General features: G+C 27.1%; 1 protein-coding gene across 3 annotated transcripts; it reads right to left on the bottom strand.

Moving 5' to 3' along the window:
* Positions 1-1,771: 1,771 nt before the first annotated feature.
* Positions 1,772-7,893, bottom strand: LOC112691522 (nicotinamide/nicotinic acid mononucleotide adenylyltransferase 1). Of its 3 annotated transcripts, XM_025565802.1 has the most exons (7): positions 7,277-7,893; positions 6,998-7,218; positions 6,739-6,930; positions 6,583-6,684; positions 6,355-6,509; positions 6,087-6,261; positions 1,772-1,812 (listed from the first exon to the last, which is right to left on the bottom strand). In XM_025565802.1, exons 1-7 carry the CDS (start codon positions 7,350-7,352, stop codon positions 1,786-1,788), a joined length of 948 nt encoding a protein of 315 aa, XP_025421587.1. In that variant the 5' UTR covers positions 7,353-7,893; the 3' UTR covers positions 1,772-1,785. The 3 variants fall into 3 exon arrangements, with proteins under 3 accessions (XP_025421587.1, XP_025421595.1, XP_025421579.1); XM_025565810.1 differs by lacking the exon at positions 6,087-6,261 and having other exon boundaries at positions 1,773-1,812; positions 7,277-7,892; XM_025565794.1 differs by lacking the exon at positions 1,772-1,812 and having other exon boundaries at positions 5,854-6,261.
* Positions 7,894-17,384: the final 9,491 nt, after the last annotated feature.

Below are 17,384 nucleotides of genomic sequence, written 5' to 3'. Positions count from 1 at the left end.
AAGTGTCGATACTTTTCAATCGATACCACGAGGTGCGTTACCCCAGCACCCGCACTTTCGAAATCATGAATTGTAATCAAGCAGTATTATGTACTTTATTTTGTACAATATTGTACAACCAAAATTATATTTTGTATAACCCCCGAACCTCCCCGAAATTCAATTTCATTTTACGGGTGCTGCGGTAACGTTACACCAGCACCCGGATCAACTATTTTTCACAAATTTCAACTTTAAACCGTACAGTATTATGTACTTTATTTTATACAATTTTGGTTGTACAAAAATTGTAATACCGGATAATTCTAATTTTGATTATTACATTTATTTTTAAAATTGCTATTTATAATGTTATTTGGTAATAATTAATTTACAATTTCAATCATATTTTTAAAAATGTACATATATTGTTAAAATCAGTGGTCGAATTGGGAAAAATAAGTCGAAGATCTAAGTCAACGATTTAAAAACTGCTTTTCACGTATGCAATTATTTAACACAGACACATGGGGGGGCTTTGCCCCACACTACCCCTCTCCAGGAATCCTTCTGTTTTAGTGAAAAACTAGTTGATGTACGAAAAAAAATAGTAGAAGAGCATTTTAAAGCACCTGCATTCTCCCTCCAATTCAAGCACTGGTTAGATTATTAACTACTAACCATTTTTTTTTTTTTTTTTATAAAATAAGAGTTTTTAATTTAGAAGTTATTTTTGGATAATTTGATAAGTATTTTATACTTATCCATTTATAATATAACCCATCTACATTCAACATATACCAATTTATTTTTTCTTTTTCTTTTGACCAGACTACCTACTCTCTAAGAGTTTTAGCCATCATAATAATCTGATAGATTGATATACCAATTAAAGATGCACATAAAAAAATCAGAAAATAAATGTTTTGCTGTTCATTTTTTATAAAGTAATTTGATTTAGGTTTAAATTGAATGATGCCAATAGGTAATAGAAGATATAATTATAATATTAATTTATAATTAACAAAAAAAACAATATTGTATAATAAGTGAAAAACCAGCAAATACATTAATTTTTTAATTCTTCATAAAATAATTATTATATTTGATCGCAATCTATAAATGGGTACTTTACCATAACAAACTGATAACCATTTAAAGAATCTATTTTTAAATATTTGACTCAGCAATTATATTAAGAATATAAATGAAAATGAGTATACTTCTTTTTCTATTTAACTTTTTTAAGTACCAACTTATTCAATTTTAAATTAATGAAATTACAATTTTTAATTGATTAACAGTACACTGAACCTAAGTCCTTTATTTAAATTTTTTGTTATATGCAGAATACATGAAGCCAGTAATATAATTTATATAATGTTTAATAATTATAAATTTTTATTATCATACTACCTACTATACATCAAAACAAAAAGTAGGGTTGAAATATCATCAAGTCATACAGTGTCAGTATATTTCATACTCTATATAGAATACCCTAGAAATAACAGAAACATACTAAAATTTTAAAACAACATAGCACATTAAAATAAAATAACAATATAATACAAACCAATAAAAAAATGAAAACATAAAAAATAGTTAGTTAAAAAATTATATAAGTAATATACACAAAAAAACATTTTACATGTTAAACTCATACATCATAACACTATAAAAACAAGACATAAAATCATAACAGATAATCATTATAGCTCATGCAATACATAAAATTGAAAAATATAAGTATTAAGACCAAACATTTTATATAAACTATATAATGAAATATAATTAAATTCTGATTTACTGATTTTTTCTTTTTCTTTTCACCTGAAACAGACAATAACATGCTTTAAACTAATACTAAAAAATATGAAGTTAATTTTAAATTTAAAAAAATCTAAAAATGAGTATTCTAAGAAAAACTATGAAAACCAAGAAATTCTCAATTAGAATTTATAAAATATTAATTAGATTTAAGACTTAATATATATTGTACCTATAAACACTAAACATTAAACTAGCATGTTACATTTTATACAATAAAAAAAAAATAATACTTTTTTTTTTACAATTCTATTTAGAATATTATAAATTTGTAGCTAATAGAACACTTGAAGTATATTACCAATGACAATCAATTTTCCACAAACATTTGATATACTTAGCTATAATAAAGTGGTAGTATAATTATTTTATATATTTCCATATTATGGAAAACAAGATTTATTTTTCATTGAATTTTAAAAAAATTTAATTATTTTTTTGTAATTTTAACGAGGAATTGTTTAAAAAATTTTAATATATGAGCTATCTTCTTTATTTATTGCCATATAACTCAACTAACTGAATTATCCGGCTTCGTCCGTGTGTAGTTTTTGCTTTCCCCTAAATTAAATATTTAAATAAACACATATTTTTGTGTTTTATAGAAATGTATTTTACTTAATTTAATTAAGTCCTAAATAGTAGTAGTAGCTGAATTATAAATAATAAAAAAAAAAAGTAATAATATTATTTATAAATGATTCTAATAATTTTATACACATATAATTAAAAATTATTCTATAATCCTAATCCTAATGTATAAAAGAAAAGGCCTTTTTTTATGTTCCAATTTTGTGATGATACAAATTAACATTTTTCCAATTTTTTTCATAGAGTTGTGCTATATACTCTCCTAAGTTTCACAATGTTACCTGATTTTTATTTATTTTTGCTAGAGGGAGGGAGAGGAGGATGATATTTTTATATTCTGATTTTGTGACAAAATTAATTAATAATTTTCCAATCCCTTACCAAAAAAAAAAAAAATTAAAAATCGGGTAACATGGTGACACTCAGAAAGGTATTTGGAAGAACTCTGTGAAAAAAAAATTGGAAAAATATTAAATAGAGTTATCACAAAATGGGAACATAAAAAAGGCTTGTTCTTTTATATACATAAGGATTGTTTAGTTGAGCTATATTATTAATTTTTCTTGAATTGACAAAAAAAAAGTCAGCTGCAAAATTTGAATTAACAGAGATTTTTTTTAACAAGAAAGTAATGATAAATTATCATATTTAAAAATGTATCTTGACCAAGTTCTATTAGGTTATTTAATGGCTTTAACCAATTTTATCAAGCAAATTAATATAAATTGTTCATTAATTTTGAAATTCAATAATTTATTAAATTTTATGATCATTATTTACCAAATATAAACAAATTAGTAACATTTACATAACATATAAATTATTAAAAGGTAATTTTTTACTAATGAAATCAAAAATAATCTGGTGAATATACATTTTCTATAAATAACATGCACAAAAAATAATGCACCAAATAGTTTAAAAGTGTATGTAAAGCAACATGCAATAAACTATAATTTTACTCTTTAACTATTTTTATATATAATAAGTATAGTAAATACTATAAATATTAAGCCATATAATCAGAATCAAATTATTCGATTCGTAGTAACTAGGTCATTCAATAATTGAATAACTGTCTACATATATATTAACTAATTATAAATTAACTATAAATAATAATATTTTATAGTATAAAATTGTTAATAAAATTCAACAAGAAAATTATGCATTCTTGCCTGAATTTTTAATTAACATAATATACAACTTAATATCTTGTATCAATGAAAAACATTTGAAGAATTAAAAAATAATTATGTATAACATTTACAAGTAAAAAAATGTTTAATAATGTATAGATTAAGTACTAATTTATAATATTTAATTACTATGATAGTACTATCTAAAATAAATTATACTGAGATAACTTTTCTTTTGTTAAAAGTTAAAATATAAATTAGTAAAATGTCTTATACATTCAGTATTAAATAGATAATGGAATTAAAAATAATAGCATCAAATTCATTTTTTTAAATGAAATATTATATACTTTTTTTTTGGAAACAATAATTATTTTTCTGGTATAATTAACTATATGTAGTAATTGATAACCATATAAAATTACCTTTATTTATTTATTTTAAATTATAAACAGGTGAAAACCCTATGACAGTACAGTACAAATACAATTTCTTAATTGACACAAGTAAAATGAAAAATCAAATAAATTTAGATAATAATACAATTAATAAAATAATAAAATGAAACAAATTACAACATACAATTGGATAATGCATTATAAATATTAAACTTAAAAATGTCAAGAGACATAAAGAAAAAATTAACAAAGTTTACAATTTTATTAGTTTACAATAGAACTCGAGGATAGTATGATACTGAGCTATAATTAGTAATATAAAATGGAACATAAAATAATTTATTAACTCTAAAGTTAATTTGACTAGTTAAAAAGCCAATCATTGAAAGTAGCTCTGAGTTATCAACGTTACCATTTAGTTAGTTAAATAAAAACATAAGATCACTAACTTATCTTCTAAGTTCACAAGATTTAATACTTAACGGAGTAGAGTGTAAATAATATGAACCCCTAAATATGCTTATATTTATTTTAAAACAAATAGATTTAGTATACTTGTATTGGATATTATCTATTAAATTAATATAAGTAGCATAATTAGAGGACCAAACTAAAGTACCAGAGAACCAAACTTAAGCTTTGATCCAACAAGAAATTTAACAATTTTAAAGTATTTATGTTTTTAAACTCCTTAGTATTTCTATTAACAAAACTACGGAAAGCATTAATGACTGATAAATCTCAAAGCTTGTCTAGAAAAGGAAAGATTATCTTCAACAATTATTCCCAAATTTCTTATGAAATCAACCCTAGTTAAAATGGAATTTCCTAATCTATAGTTTAAGAAAATTAATTCTCTTTTAAGGAAAAATTGTATAACTTGACACTTATTTATGTTTAGAGACAACTCATTTGTAACACTCAATTTATATAGCTTTTTCATGTTAGACTGTAATTTAATACAATCATGCTCAAAGTTTACCAAAAATATTTAAGCATCAACAGTAAACAATAGAACATTTATAGGGCTATTGAAAACACTAGACAAATTATTTATAAATAAAATAAATAAAAAATGACCTAAATAAATTCATTCTTGCATTCCAAAGTTTACTTTAATATCAGTTGAAAAAACAGAAAGGAATTTTACGATTTGAAACCAATTTACTAAATACAATTTAATCCAATTTAAAAATGAACCATTTAATCAGAAATATTCTAGTTTCACTCATAACAGTGAATCAACTAGATATCCCTCATTAAAAATAGAAATATATTTTGATTAATATAAGAATAGATTACTAAGTATTGATTTGTTTTGTCTAAAACCATGTTAATTACTAGATAATTGTTGTGACATTAAGAATGATAGGTTTTAAATATATTAGGAATAGCTAAAAATTTGGTTTAGGTTTATTTCATATAATTTTGGCAAAATTCTAATAAAAGTTAAAAAATCAAATGTATACAAAATGGGCACTATAAAACTAATATATAATAAGTTAAGGCTATGATATTTATTATTTTGAATGAATAATTTTATTTAAAATTACTATTTAAAATTTTAAAAAAATTAATTTAGTATTTAATATTTACTATAAAAAATTGAAAAATTACATATGAATTTAATTACATTGCTAAAATACATGAATACTTAAAAGAAAATAAATTAAGGCAAAACAGAATAATTAATTTACTCAAATTTTAATAGAATAATAAATAATAGTAAAGTATTTAGATAAAAACAATGTAATTATCAAACAAGATTAGATCAAACTTGGACAATTAAAAATTATAAGATCTAAAATTAATAATCAGACTTATGAATAAAAAAAAATGAAACTATAATTTATCTAGATCACTATAAAATGTAAAATGATCCAATGTATTTAACAAAATATAATGGATATGAAAATCTAAATCTAAAATCACAGTGTAAATGGAAGTATAGTTTAAAAAAAGGACAAACTCAAGTATAATAACCAATACTAATAAAATTAATTTGGCACAAATTTGTAACAATATCCATATACATATTTAAATGTCAAAGCATTGTTTCTTTGTCGCTTATGACTTCAATAATTCCATTTTCAGATACTTGAATAGCAACCCTAGAAGAGTACTCTTTATTTTCTGCTATATTTCTTACCTTTGGTTTAATACAATTGTTTTCTCTTTTTGTAGTACACTGAAGATTATCAGGTTCGTCAATATTTATTTTCTTGTCATCTATTTGATATGTTTTAAATGTTTTACTGCTAGGAGAAGGTGACAAGAAAACACTACTCGTGTTTAAGTCTGATCTATCATTATCATTAGACTTACTGTTTTTTTACATCAATTAGCAGCAAACAATAACATATAAATTAATATTAATAATAATACATATAAACATATAGTTTAATTTTATTGTTTACTTATTTAAAGTTCCAAAAAGACCATGCTCTTTAATATATGATTCCACCAAATCACTAATGAGAAATTTTACACTTTCATTCCGAGATAATGCTCGTCGTACCTTAGTTGAACTTATTTCATTTGATATCCATTCAGTCACAACAATTATATTTGCCTGTATTTTAAATAAGTATACGAAAAGTTTATAAAAAACTGTTGATAAAAAAACATTATTATAGAAATATTACCATATATTTGGTTAAAATATCAGATTCATAAATAAATTTATGTGGGTTCGATCCAGAACGACTAACAACAACTAAACCAAAATCTCTGACAATAGCCTCTATCTATAAACAGCATAAATTAATTAATTTATAGTATACACATTTTACATTACTCACATCATCGTCCTTCCATAAACCTGGAATAGCAAAAGATTCCAATAAATCTGCACCACACAAAAGTCTAATATTTATTGCCATATTTTGGTTTAAGTCTTTGGCATTAATATTTTTTACAAATTGCACAGGAAATAAAGAGGTATCAACTTCATCACCATTCCGTATTGATGAAATAATAATATCATGAAAATTCTAAAAAAAAAAAAAAATAATGGTAATAATAGATAAAAATGTATTGGTATAAATAATAAAAGTTTACCTGGTGATACTGAAGAACATTTCTTGTTGTAGTCCAACAGCTTTGCTTTACCTCCCAATCAGAAATCTTGACCCAAGGTAAGGCGACAAGAGCTTGTTTGATCATAGCACACCGGTGGATCGATGGAGCTAAATCTTTTTTTTTATACAAATCATGTGTAGGCGATATCAAACCACCACAAACTGTAAATCCTAAATGATTTAAATGATCTCGAGCAATTTCTAGGAAATTAAGTATATTATTAGATTTTTAACATAAAAATAATGTAACATTATTTACCAAACATCCGCAAATGCATGTTTGTCGGTGGATTAAAAGATCCAGTTGCCAGCAATACAATATGTTTGTTGTCCATGAATATTGCTAAGTATTAAAGGATTTATTCTTATTTTAGTCAGATAATTACAGTTAACAAAAGTTTCTAAATCAATATTATAATATTAATGCTTCGGATCACATAGAACACTAAAAGGACATTTCTTTGATTGTCATATTGTAAACTTAAATTTAAATATCAAAACCGCAAGAGGAATTTGTAGTTATCGTAGTTGAACATAGTCCAATGGTCCATTTCTCGTAGAGTCATCTCAACATTGTTGTCAGTTGATAATTAACGATTATAATTCTAATATTTGAACTTTGATCTAAATCTAAAGCCACGGTCTACCGAAAAATAAAACTATGACCATAGACACGATTTGAAATATACTTATATTTTGAAACGTTACCACAGACATGATTAAACAGAGATTAAAGAATAAAGAAGTACTTGAACGTTATTAATCATGCCACGGCCGGGAGAGCCTTGATATCAATTAAATCTTGATGTAATTACTATGCTTATAAACATGAACACTAGAAAAGAGTTCATGACCGCAGACTGAAAAAATTCTAAGACCATGGTTAATATTTATAACATTATCAATATAATCAAAGATAACGGTTCGCGGTTCATTATCTCTCATCTCTACGAATCAGCTTTCAAATCATCTTTCTATTTTATGTAATCTACTATGTTTCTAGATACAGCAAATTTCTCATAAATTTTCATATCGTACTCAGTAACAATTAACATCACCTCATTATTGTGTGAAATTTTCATATTTTGTACTTTTTAAATTCTTTCTAGTTTCTGTTAGGTACGGGCATACATTTTTATATATTACCTACTGATATACGTAAAGGGGTGTTATAGTTAATGTATAATAGATAATGCACATGAGTAGGTGTGGGAAAACGTAAAAAAAAATACCATATAGATAAATCTATTAAAATTATATTTATAATAAATTATCAAAGGTCAGTACTCGACTTGGCAAAATTGAAGAAGGGGGACTCTATTTACTAAAAAAAAAGAACGTCCCCAAAATTGGCTGAGCGTTATGATTATAGCGTAATAATAGTAGGGGGATGCTAAAATTTCTGAAAATTAGTTGGGGTACTCCGTTCCCCTGCGACCTCCCTAAAGTCGAGCACTGTCAAAGGTTGAGTACACAATAATGGTTAGACATAGGTTACATAAGTCAGAAATACAACTCCATATATGGAAATTATATATGACTAGCCACATCATATGTTAGACATTTACGGGACAAAGAACGGAAGGAAGTTCGCACGAGATTAAGGTAGGTATATAAGAGGGTTCTGAACCATTTAATGTATTTTAGTCCGATCATAGCAAGGAAATTCATGCTAATTTACTTAATAATTTATTTAATTGAACTTAGAAATGTTTTGATAAGTTAATAAATACTTGGACTTAGAATTATTTGCATTTAAGTTATTAGGTACTCTAAATCGAGAGTTCCTTTATTTCACGTCAATCACATTTCTACAATTATTGAGAAGCCGCTGAATTGATTGTATGCTACTCTCGTTGCATTATCCGATACGCACAGACCGACAAGAAACATTTATTTTATTTATAATTGGTTGATTTTAAATTGTTAAATTGTAAAATTTCAAGTGCCAAACACAAATAAAAATAAAAATAATAAATGGTGAAAACTATAAAATAGGTATTCGAGCATATTAAAAAACAGAAAAGGCAATCCGTTATTATTTGATTTCGTAAATCCAAACAAGTATAAAAATATTTTAATGAAAATTAAATTTAAATAAACATTTTAGTCCCCATTACAGTGTACCTACACACATTTTTATAATTAATGTTAAAATAACGATAAGAGCCACACGCAATTTTGAGGTATCCATTAATTAGGGGAATGTGTAAATTCAGAATAAAAAAGGCGTAAGTTGGATGAAAATTTAAAGGAACATTTTTTTTTTTACAATCTGTATACATAAGAAAACAATAAGTAAATATGATGACAATATTACTAGGCGTGACAAGCGTGAAGGAAGGGAGCATCCAACGACAATACTTCTAAATTATAAACTTATGGAGGAGGTGAATTGTTCTATATAATATTCAGTAGGTACTAAGTATTTATTTAATAAATCGCGTGGCCATTTACGTTTAAGACGATGGAGAGGGTTGTCAGGTATTGTGCAAGAAGAGAGTTTAGATATGAACGGGCTAGAGTGGTTAAAGGTGTTTTGTATGGAATTTGTTATAATGATGAGAGTGAGGCAATTGAGGATATTGGTGGTAAGTTGTGGTCATGGTGTAGGGGGTGGTTGCTGAAGTACCGGGGAGTACTGGAGAGGACACAGAGATCTATTGATAGGAACACTTGAAATTTGATTAGGTTTGAGTTTTTCGAGGGACCCCACAGTTGAATTCCATATGTCATTGCAGGACGTAAAATTTTCTTGTAAATTAGTATTTTATTAATAAGAGATATTTTGGATCGGAGGAGTGGTTTTACTTTTTACTTACTTTTATTTATGAAGCCTGAGGTTAAACGAAATTCTTTTAGCTTTGATGTGATCAGCCCAAGTTAGGTCTAAATTGAAACCTAGGTATTTGGCAGATTTGTCCTTTGGAATTATTTGGTTATACATGTAAACAGAGGGGATTGTTGTAGGCTTAAGGGTAAAGGTGATGTGAGTGGACTTGCTTTCGTTAATTTTAATTTTTCATAAGCTGAATCAATATTGTAGTTAGATTAAATGGTCTTTGAGGTTATTTGTAGTGGTTACTATTTAGGAGTTAAATGAGATTATGGCTCTATCATCGGAAAAAGTAGATAGAGTGGTGTTAAATAATTGAAGTACGTCTGCTGTATCGGAAATAATTCACCTGATTTCCTTCACTCCGAATTATTTTTTCGAGAGCAATTTTACATTGGTTTCAAGTTTAAAATACCTAATACTATATTTCACCCGACCGTGGAGTTTCGCTCTTTTTTAACTTGTTGTTATTGTTTACTTTAGGTTTTTATGGAATTCAGTATAATACATTCATTACTTCGTACAAAGTAGTAGTAAATAGTTTATTTGTATTCAATAAAGATGTGACCGAAAAAATTCTGGGATAATTAACTAGAAATTTAATAAAAAGAAAATGATGTACAATTAATAAAAAAAAATCAATGTCGTTGTCTTTTTAAAATATTTGAACTGTCTGTAGTATCCCAGAAAAATCAAGGACCAGATGAAAATTATAGAAATGTGTCACATGACCTATACTTAGAATTTACTAAAAATGAAAACGACAAACGTATATATATAGAAAAATTATCAATTTCTGAGTACCAAATTAAATCATTAGAATTTAGGACAAAGAGGTAAAATTAATGTAAAGAATGGTCCATTAAGAAAAGAAAATGGTTAGTATTTTCAAATGCATTAAATAAGTAATAATATAATTATTATTTAATTTTATTCTTGTTCACATGCTTTAAACATCGATATTTCGAAAAATATCTAAATCAAGGGAAAAAACATCTCGAATAAAAATGTTTTAAAAGATATTTTATTTGGAAGATTTATTGTGAATGTTGCTACAAGATATGGAATGGCAAATTAAGTTATAGCAAAAGAAGAACTAGAAAATAAAATAAAAAAATTAAAAATTGTTCTTTCTGATTTAATTGTTGACATAAAAATACCATTTTTAGCAGCTTTCAAAGATGGTATTATAGGTGATGATTCTTTGGTAGAAATAAAATGCACTAACGTCAAAGAACTTAGCCAAAAGAGGCAATACTATAAGCATAGGTGCCACCAAAAATTTCACCTAGAGGAGTGGAACATGCATAATACTATGTACATAAGCTGATTTTTAAATGTGGTTCAAATTATTTAAGTTAAATACGTAGGAATATTTTTCTAATTGTATGACAGTGCAAAATTATTTTCGTTTTTTTCGGCGGCTACAAAGTAATGCAGGCTACTAGAAAATTCGCTAATGATAATAATTATTAGTAAAATTAAAATTTGTCTAATGAAAAATGGGCAGTTACACCAAAGTCGTAACAATAATTATTTTTATCAATTCCATGGGCAATTACTTATAGAATCAGATTGCTATAGTCCATTGTTATAGCTCATTATATTAGTACAATCATTGATTAAGTATATATATTAATCAATGATTGATGGTATTATTAAAATATATTAAGAAGACCAGTGGCGTAATTTGGAATTGGTTCTGAGATGAGATTGGTATATAAGCTTATACTATCGTTCTAGTGGGGCTATGTCCTCCCACACCCTCCTTAATCATTAAATCTCATATATCTCAATATTATATTAATTTATTATTATAAATTAAATAAGGCAAATGGTATAATGATGACTGATTATGACCAGTCTGTATTTAGGTGGGGGGGAGACGGGTTAGGTACATGCCCCGAAGCGTCAAGTCTCAGGGGTGACAAAATATTTCAGCAAAATTAATTTTAAAAATAATTTACCTAATCAAAAAAAAAAATAGTACGTTTTATTGTTTTATTTTTTATTTTTATATTAGAATTTCGATTATGGACGAAATAATAAGTGTAATATACTTATTATTTATTTTGTTTTTTTTGGGGGGGGGGGGTCATAAATTATATGCCCGGGAGCGCCAAATTCTTAAATACGGGCCTGTATATACCTAAAAAGTATCATAGTATAGGTTATTTACAAGATATTTATCTTCATTAGCTTAAACATGTTTAGAAACAAATAAACCTATATCATTTTGATATTACTGTGCATTGCTACTTAAGCATTCAATCTTAAAAAGTAAGAAGAAAGCATTTGTTTTAGTATATTAAGCCATAATGCGATATTATGTAGCATATTTCAAACATATTATATGTGCTAATAAATAATAAAATATTACTGCATATTTGCATACAACCAAATAGAAGTAATATTAAAATTAAAATATATAAATAAACTTAAGAATTAAAAATGTTAATTTTTAATCATTAACTCTTCTTAACTTTGTACTCACATATTTTTCCACAGAAATCATTGGTGTAGATTTATCTAATTCTTTATGTTTTTCTTGAGAAAAAATCCTTGTGTTATTGATTTTTAAATTTATGAACATGGGTATGCCATAATAATTACACAGAAATAATAAATACATAAATGTATGAATATTTCGATTATATCAAAAAATAGTACAACTTTATTACCACAAGTTCATTGCTAGGTTGGTCTTGATCTTAATCACATTTTAACAAGCTGTTTTCTTGATCAGTTTTTTTAACTTTTTTTGAAAAAAAGAAGTAAAGGAATTCGACTGTATTTTTCATTTTTAATTTAATATGTAATTGAGTAATATATTCAATCTACACTATCACACAATAAACACACATCCACAGTTAAAAAAAAAAATAATATTATTTTATTACTCGTTTTATTATAATAAAAATAATAATAGACATCGGTCTTGCACTGTTGCTCTACGTTTATGGTAATATAATATTCGAAAATAGGGGTGCAATGGTAGATCGCTTCCTTGTAGTGCACCCTGGGCAACGCAGGGTACAGAACTGCACCATAACCTCGATATATAAACCCCCTACAACACCTTTTGCCTTCAATGATCCTGGAAACTTCAATAACCAAAGAACGCAAATAGTAGTTGGTGATTTCAATAGTCATAGTACTACATGGGGTTACAAAGAAAACGATGAAAACGAGGACCTCATTGAATCATGGGCAGAAGCATGGCTACTTACACTGATCCATGACCCCAAACCGCCATCCTCATTTAATAGCGGACGATGGAAGAGGGGATACAACCCGAACCTAATATTTGTCAGTAACTCCCTAAAACAACAGGCAATCAAACGAGTTGAAAGACACATACCAAGGTCACAACATAGACCTATATCATGTGAAATAACTCATAAAATCAGAGCTAACACAACACCATGCCGAAGAAGATTTAACTTCCAAAAGGCGAACTGGCTATATCACTCGAATAGTCTTGACACTGAAATTTCACACCTAACCACAATTAGTGACCAGTATGACACATTTGTGGATACCGTAAAACGTATTTCGAGGAAATTTATTTATTCCCTGGGGGTGTAGAATAAGATACATACCAGGCTTAAACTCTGAACTATCAGAACAGTTTCAATCGTACTCAGATCGATACGAAATTGACCCTTTCGATCTAGATACAATCAAGGAAGGCGAACGCTTATTAGAAAATATTACAGAGGTAAGAAGGACAAACTGGCACACATTTCTCAATAATGTGGATATGAAACACAGCAGCAGTAAAGCGTGGGGGCTTATCAAGAAACTCGACTGCGATCCGTCGAAACCTTAAACACGCATATCAGTAGTAACAGCAAATCAAGTAGCTCATCAGCTACTCATTAATGGTAGAACAAATATAAAAAAAGAAAAGAAAAAGAAGCATAAATATATCTCAGATGGAAAACAATGTGAGGAGGAATCAATACTGAGAGACTATTTCTCACCATTAGAACTCCAAACCGCCATTGATGAGCTGAAAAATAGAAAAGCAGCGGGTGTAGACAATATTTGCACAGAACAAATAAAGAACTTGGGGCCGATTGCCAAAAAGTGGCTCCTAGAACTCTTCAACAATATCACAAACACAGAAAAAATCACCAAATCCTGGAGGAAATCAAAAATCATAGCACTTCTAAAACTAGGGAAAACCCCAGAAGACCCGAAAAACTTCCGACCCATCTCCCTTCTCTGCCATACCTACAAATTATATGAGAAATTAATTTTAAACAGGCTAAAAATATTCATAGATGTTAAACTCATCAAAGAGCAAGGCGGTTTCAGACCAGGGAGGTCCTGTACTGGACAAATATTGGGACTTACCCAACATATAGAGAATGGCTATGAGGAAAAAAAAATAACTGGAGTAATATTTATGGACTTAACGGCGGCATATGACACAGTGAACCATAACCTTCTGATCTCTAAGATCAAGGATCTAACTAAAGATAAAATACTTGCCAGGACAATAAACACCCTTCTCCATAACAGACGATACTGTGTGGAACTTGAAAGAAAGGTTAGTAGATGGAGAATTCAGAAAAATGGCCTCCCACAAGGTAGTGTACTAGCACCCACGATTTTTTAACATATACACTAATGACCAGCCGATACTTACCCAGGCCGGTATCAAACATTTCATTTATGCTGATAATACAGTCCTAGCCACCCAAGGTGACACTTTCCAAAATGTTGAAAGTACACTAGAAGAATCACTCAAGGTATTGTCCGATTACTATGATGAAAATTTCCTTAAGCCGTACCCAAATAAGACACAAGTCTGTTCTTCTCACTTTAAAAACAGAGAGGTAGACCGAATTTTGGAAATTGAATGGCAAGGTACCAAACTAGATAACTCAGCACATTCCACATACCTAGGCGTTATGCTAAACCGATCCCTTACGTATAAACACTACTGTGAGAAAACTAAGCTAAAAATTGCTACAAGGAACAACATACTCCGGAAACTCCTGAGAGAAGATCTCCTGCAAGCAAATTCAAATACTATAGAAGTAGCAAGATTTTGGTCAAGGATAATCTAAACCTATAACTAAAACAAATATTGAAATCTAACAACTATGTTACCATAAACTACAATAAACTCTATTTATATCTCTAATTATATTTGTTACCTATTAATGCATTTTATATTTTATTATTTATATTTATATTTATATCCATATAGACTCAGAATTGTATATATTTATTTTTATTTATCTAATTATGATTTATTATCAATTGTTTGTAATCATCTAATTCTGGTTGTATGATAAGAAAAAAAAAAATTCGAAAATATTTAATACCTTATACCAGTATTTCTTAAACTTTTTTATCCGTGGAACCCTTTTTGATGTACACATTTATCGTGAAACCCCTACTTTTTTTTTTAGCTTTTTATCTTTTTTTTAAGATTATTTGTAAATAAATTATAATCATATAATAATATTATGTTAAAGGTATTTAATTCGAAAAAATTGTTAAAATAAAAATTAAAATAATAATAATTATATACATATATGTATTATAATACTTTAATAATAATTACTTTAAACAGACTAGGTTCCGCGGAATACAGTTTAAGAAACGCTGCCTTAGGTTTGTACCACTGAATAGAATAATATAATGATAAATTTTCAACGTCATCGATAAGCAACTTCCTGGGAAAATAAACTAAACTTTGCTATAATGCTATAAATAATCGAAAACAAGACCCAATATATGTATAGTATTATATAGTTATTATAGTAATAATGGCTAATCACATCAATGATTATAATAAGAACTTTTAGATTATATAATTAATAATTGATAAATAACTAGCATTAATATTTAGAAAAAATTAGAAAAAATTTCAATGTTTCACGTTATTGTGAAATATTGCATGCTTAAACACTAAACAAGTTAGTTATAATGTTAAAACTTAATACAAACTATAATGCAACAAGTTAATATAAAAAATACGGATTATACTACAATTTAAGCAATTTTTATATAGAATACAAAAGACCGATGTATCTAGATTTATTTGTTGTATTTTTAGTTTTTAATTTTACTATTACTAGCTAGATAACGGTAACCCGCTGTTTGATTCTTTGCCTAACCTAACCTAATTTGTAGGTATTATTATATAATTTTTATTTCAAAAAGTGGAATTTTTATTTTATATTTATTGTTAATTTTGGAACTATACAGACTTGTTTTATTAAAATTTAAGTAATTTATAATATGGGAAACCACGACGGTAGAAACAATGAGGGAGATGTTCTATGTCTAATTTTACTTGTCTTATTCTATTTACGTTTGTTAAATATTTTCATTTTTACTAATTGCATTTCTTACATAAATACTAATTACATAAATTAAACGAAGCCCTATCAAAAAAACAAACAAATAATACTCATGTGAATCCCTGACCACTCCAACATTGAAGGAAATGTACTAGCCGATACAGTGCATTTTTTAACCAGTTAACTAGGCGACACAAATGTCGCCCAGTGATATTCTGTCGATAGTATTTTCAAAGATTGGGCGAAATTATGCGAAACAAACGTGAAATATCACCATATACGAGGCTCGGATGTTGTAGCACTAAAAATGTTATTTTTAAGCTCTTAAATATGCACTTAAAAACTCTAAAACATGCGCTATAAATAGCAAGAAAAATAAAAAAATATGCATTTATGTTGAAAAATTATAAATTTATTAGAAAAAAAAAATTAAATGTAATTTTACAAATATTTGGGCATGTTGACGTTTGGACTGATTGAATTATAAACTTAACAAAAATATTAAATTAATTAAATATATTTGTAAAAGTTTACTTATAATTAAATGATAGTATTTAGTCACTAACTATCAGTACATCGAATTTTCGATAAAAAAATAAAATAATAATTGATGATGTCTATTTATTTCCCATAATCCAAATGTTTTTAAAGCTATAACTAAATAAATCATTATTATCAGCAAAATGTGATTATTTCCTGTATTATGTCAAAATATACTCAGAAATAGCACTATAAACCCTAATTAGCAAAATAGCAATAAAACCCGTAAATATGCAAAAAATAGCAAAATTAAATTTTGTGTATGATATCCAAATAGTTTGAAACATATTTGTATCTTGCTTTGGACGTCTAGGATGAACCAAGAAAAATATACATTTGCTAGAACCTTGATCATATATATCGCACTATCATCATGCTGTCGTATTATACGTTGATTGCTTTGAGTTTTAACATTTTTTAGTCGCTCAGTGAAAATCCCTAAAAAAATACACCGAGCCGACAAACAAGCTAAAATCGCCGCTACAAATTCCAAAGTTACGACTATACCAGAACCCTCCTATAACGACCTTAAAAATCACATTAACGATATAACCCTAGGCGTATCTAGGGGGGCGGCTTGAAGGAGCTTAGTCCCCAGTGCGAATATTAGCCCCCCCAGAATTATTTGTATTATTTTTGCTAATTTCGTCGAGTAGTCTTATTTT

This window comes from Sipha flava, unplaced genomic scaffold (genome assembly GCF_003268045.1).
Source record: "Sipha flava isolate LNK unplaced genomic scaffold, YSA_version1 115_pilon_pilon, whole genome shotgun sequence".
Taxonomy (NCBI): domain Eukaryota; kingdom Metazoa; phylum Arthropoda; class Insecta; order Hemiptera; family Aphididae; genus Sipha; species Sipha flava.
The sequence above is the reverse complement of the archived record's forward strand: the minus strand, read 5'-3'. Positions and strand labels throughout refer to the sequence as shown.

What these genes read in the sequence shown, in the direction of transcription:
- LOC112691522 (XM_025565794.1), bottom strand. Translation starts at nt 7,352, where the DNA reads ATGGACAACAAACATATTGTATTGCTGGCAACTGGATCTTTTAATCCA. An exon ending in CATGCATTTGCGGATGTTTG is followed by an intron (nt 7,219 to 7,276) that starts GTAAATAATGTT and finishes TTAATTTCCTAG; the next exon opens with AAATTGCTCGAGATCATTTA. An exon ending in GTTTATGGAAGGACGATGAT is followed by an intron (nt 6,685 to 6,738) that starts GTGAGTAATGTA and finishes TGCTGTTTATAG; the next exon opens with ATAGAGGCTATTGTCAGAGA.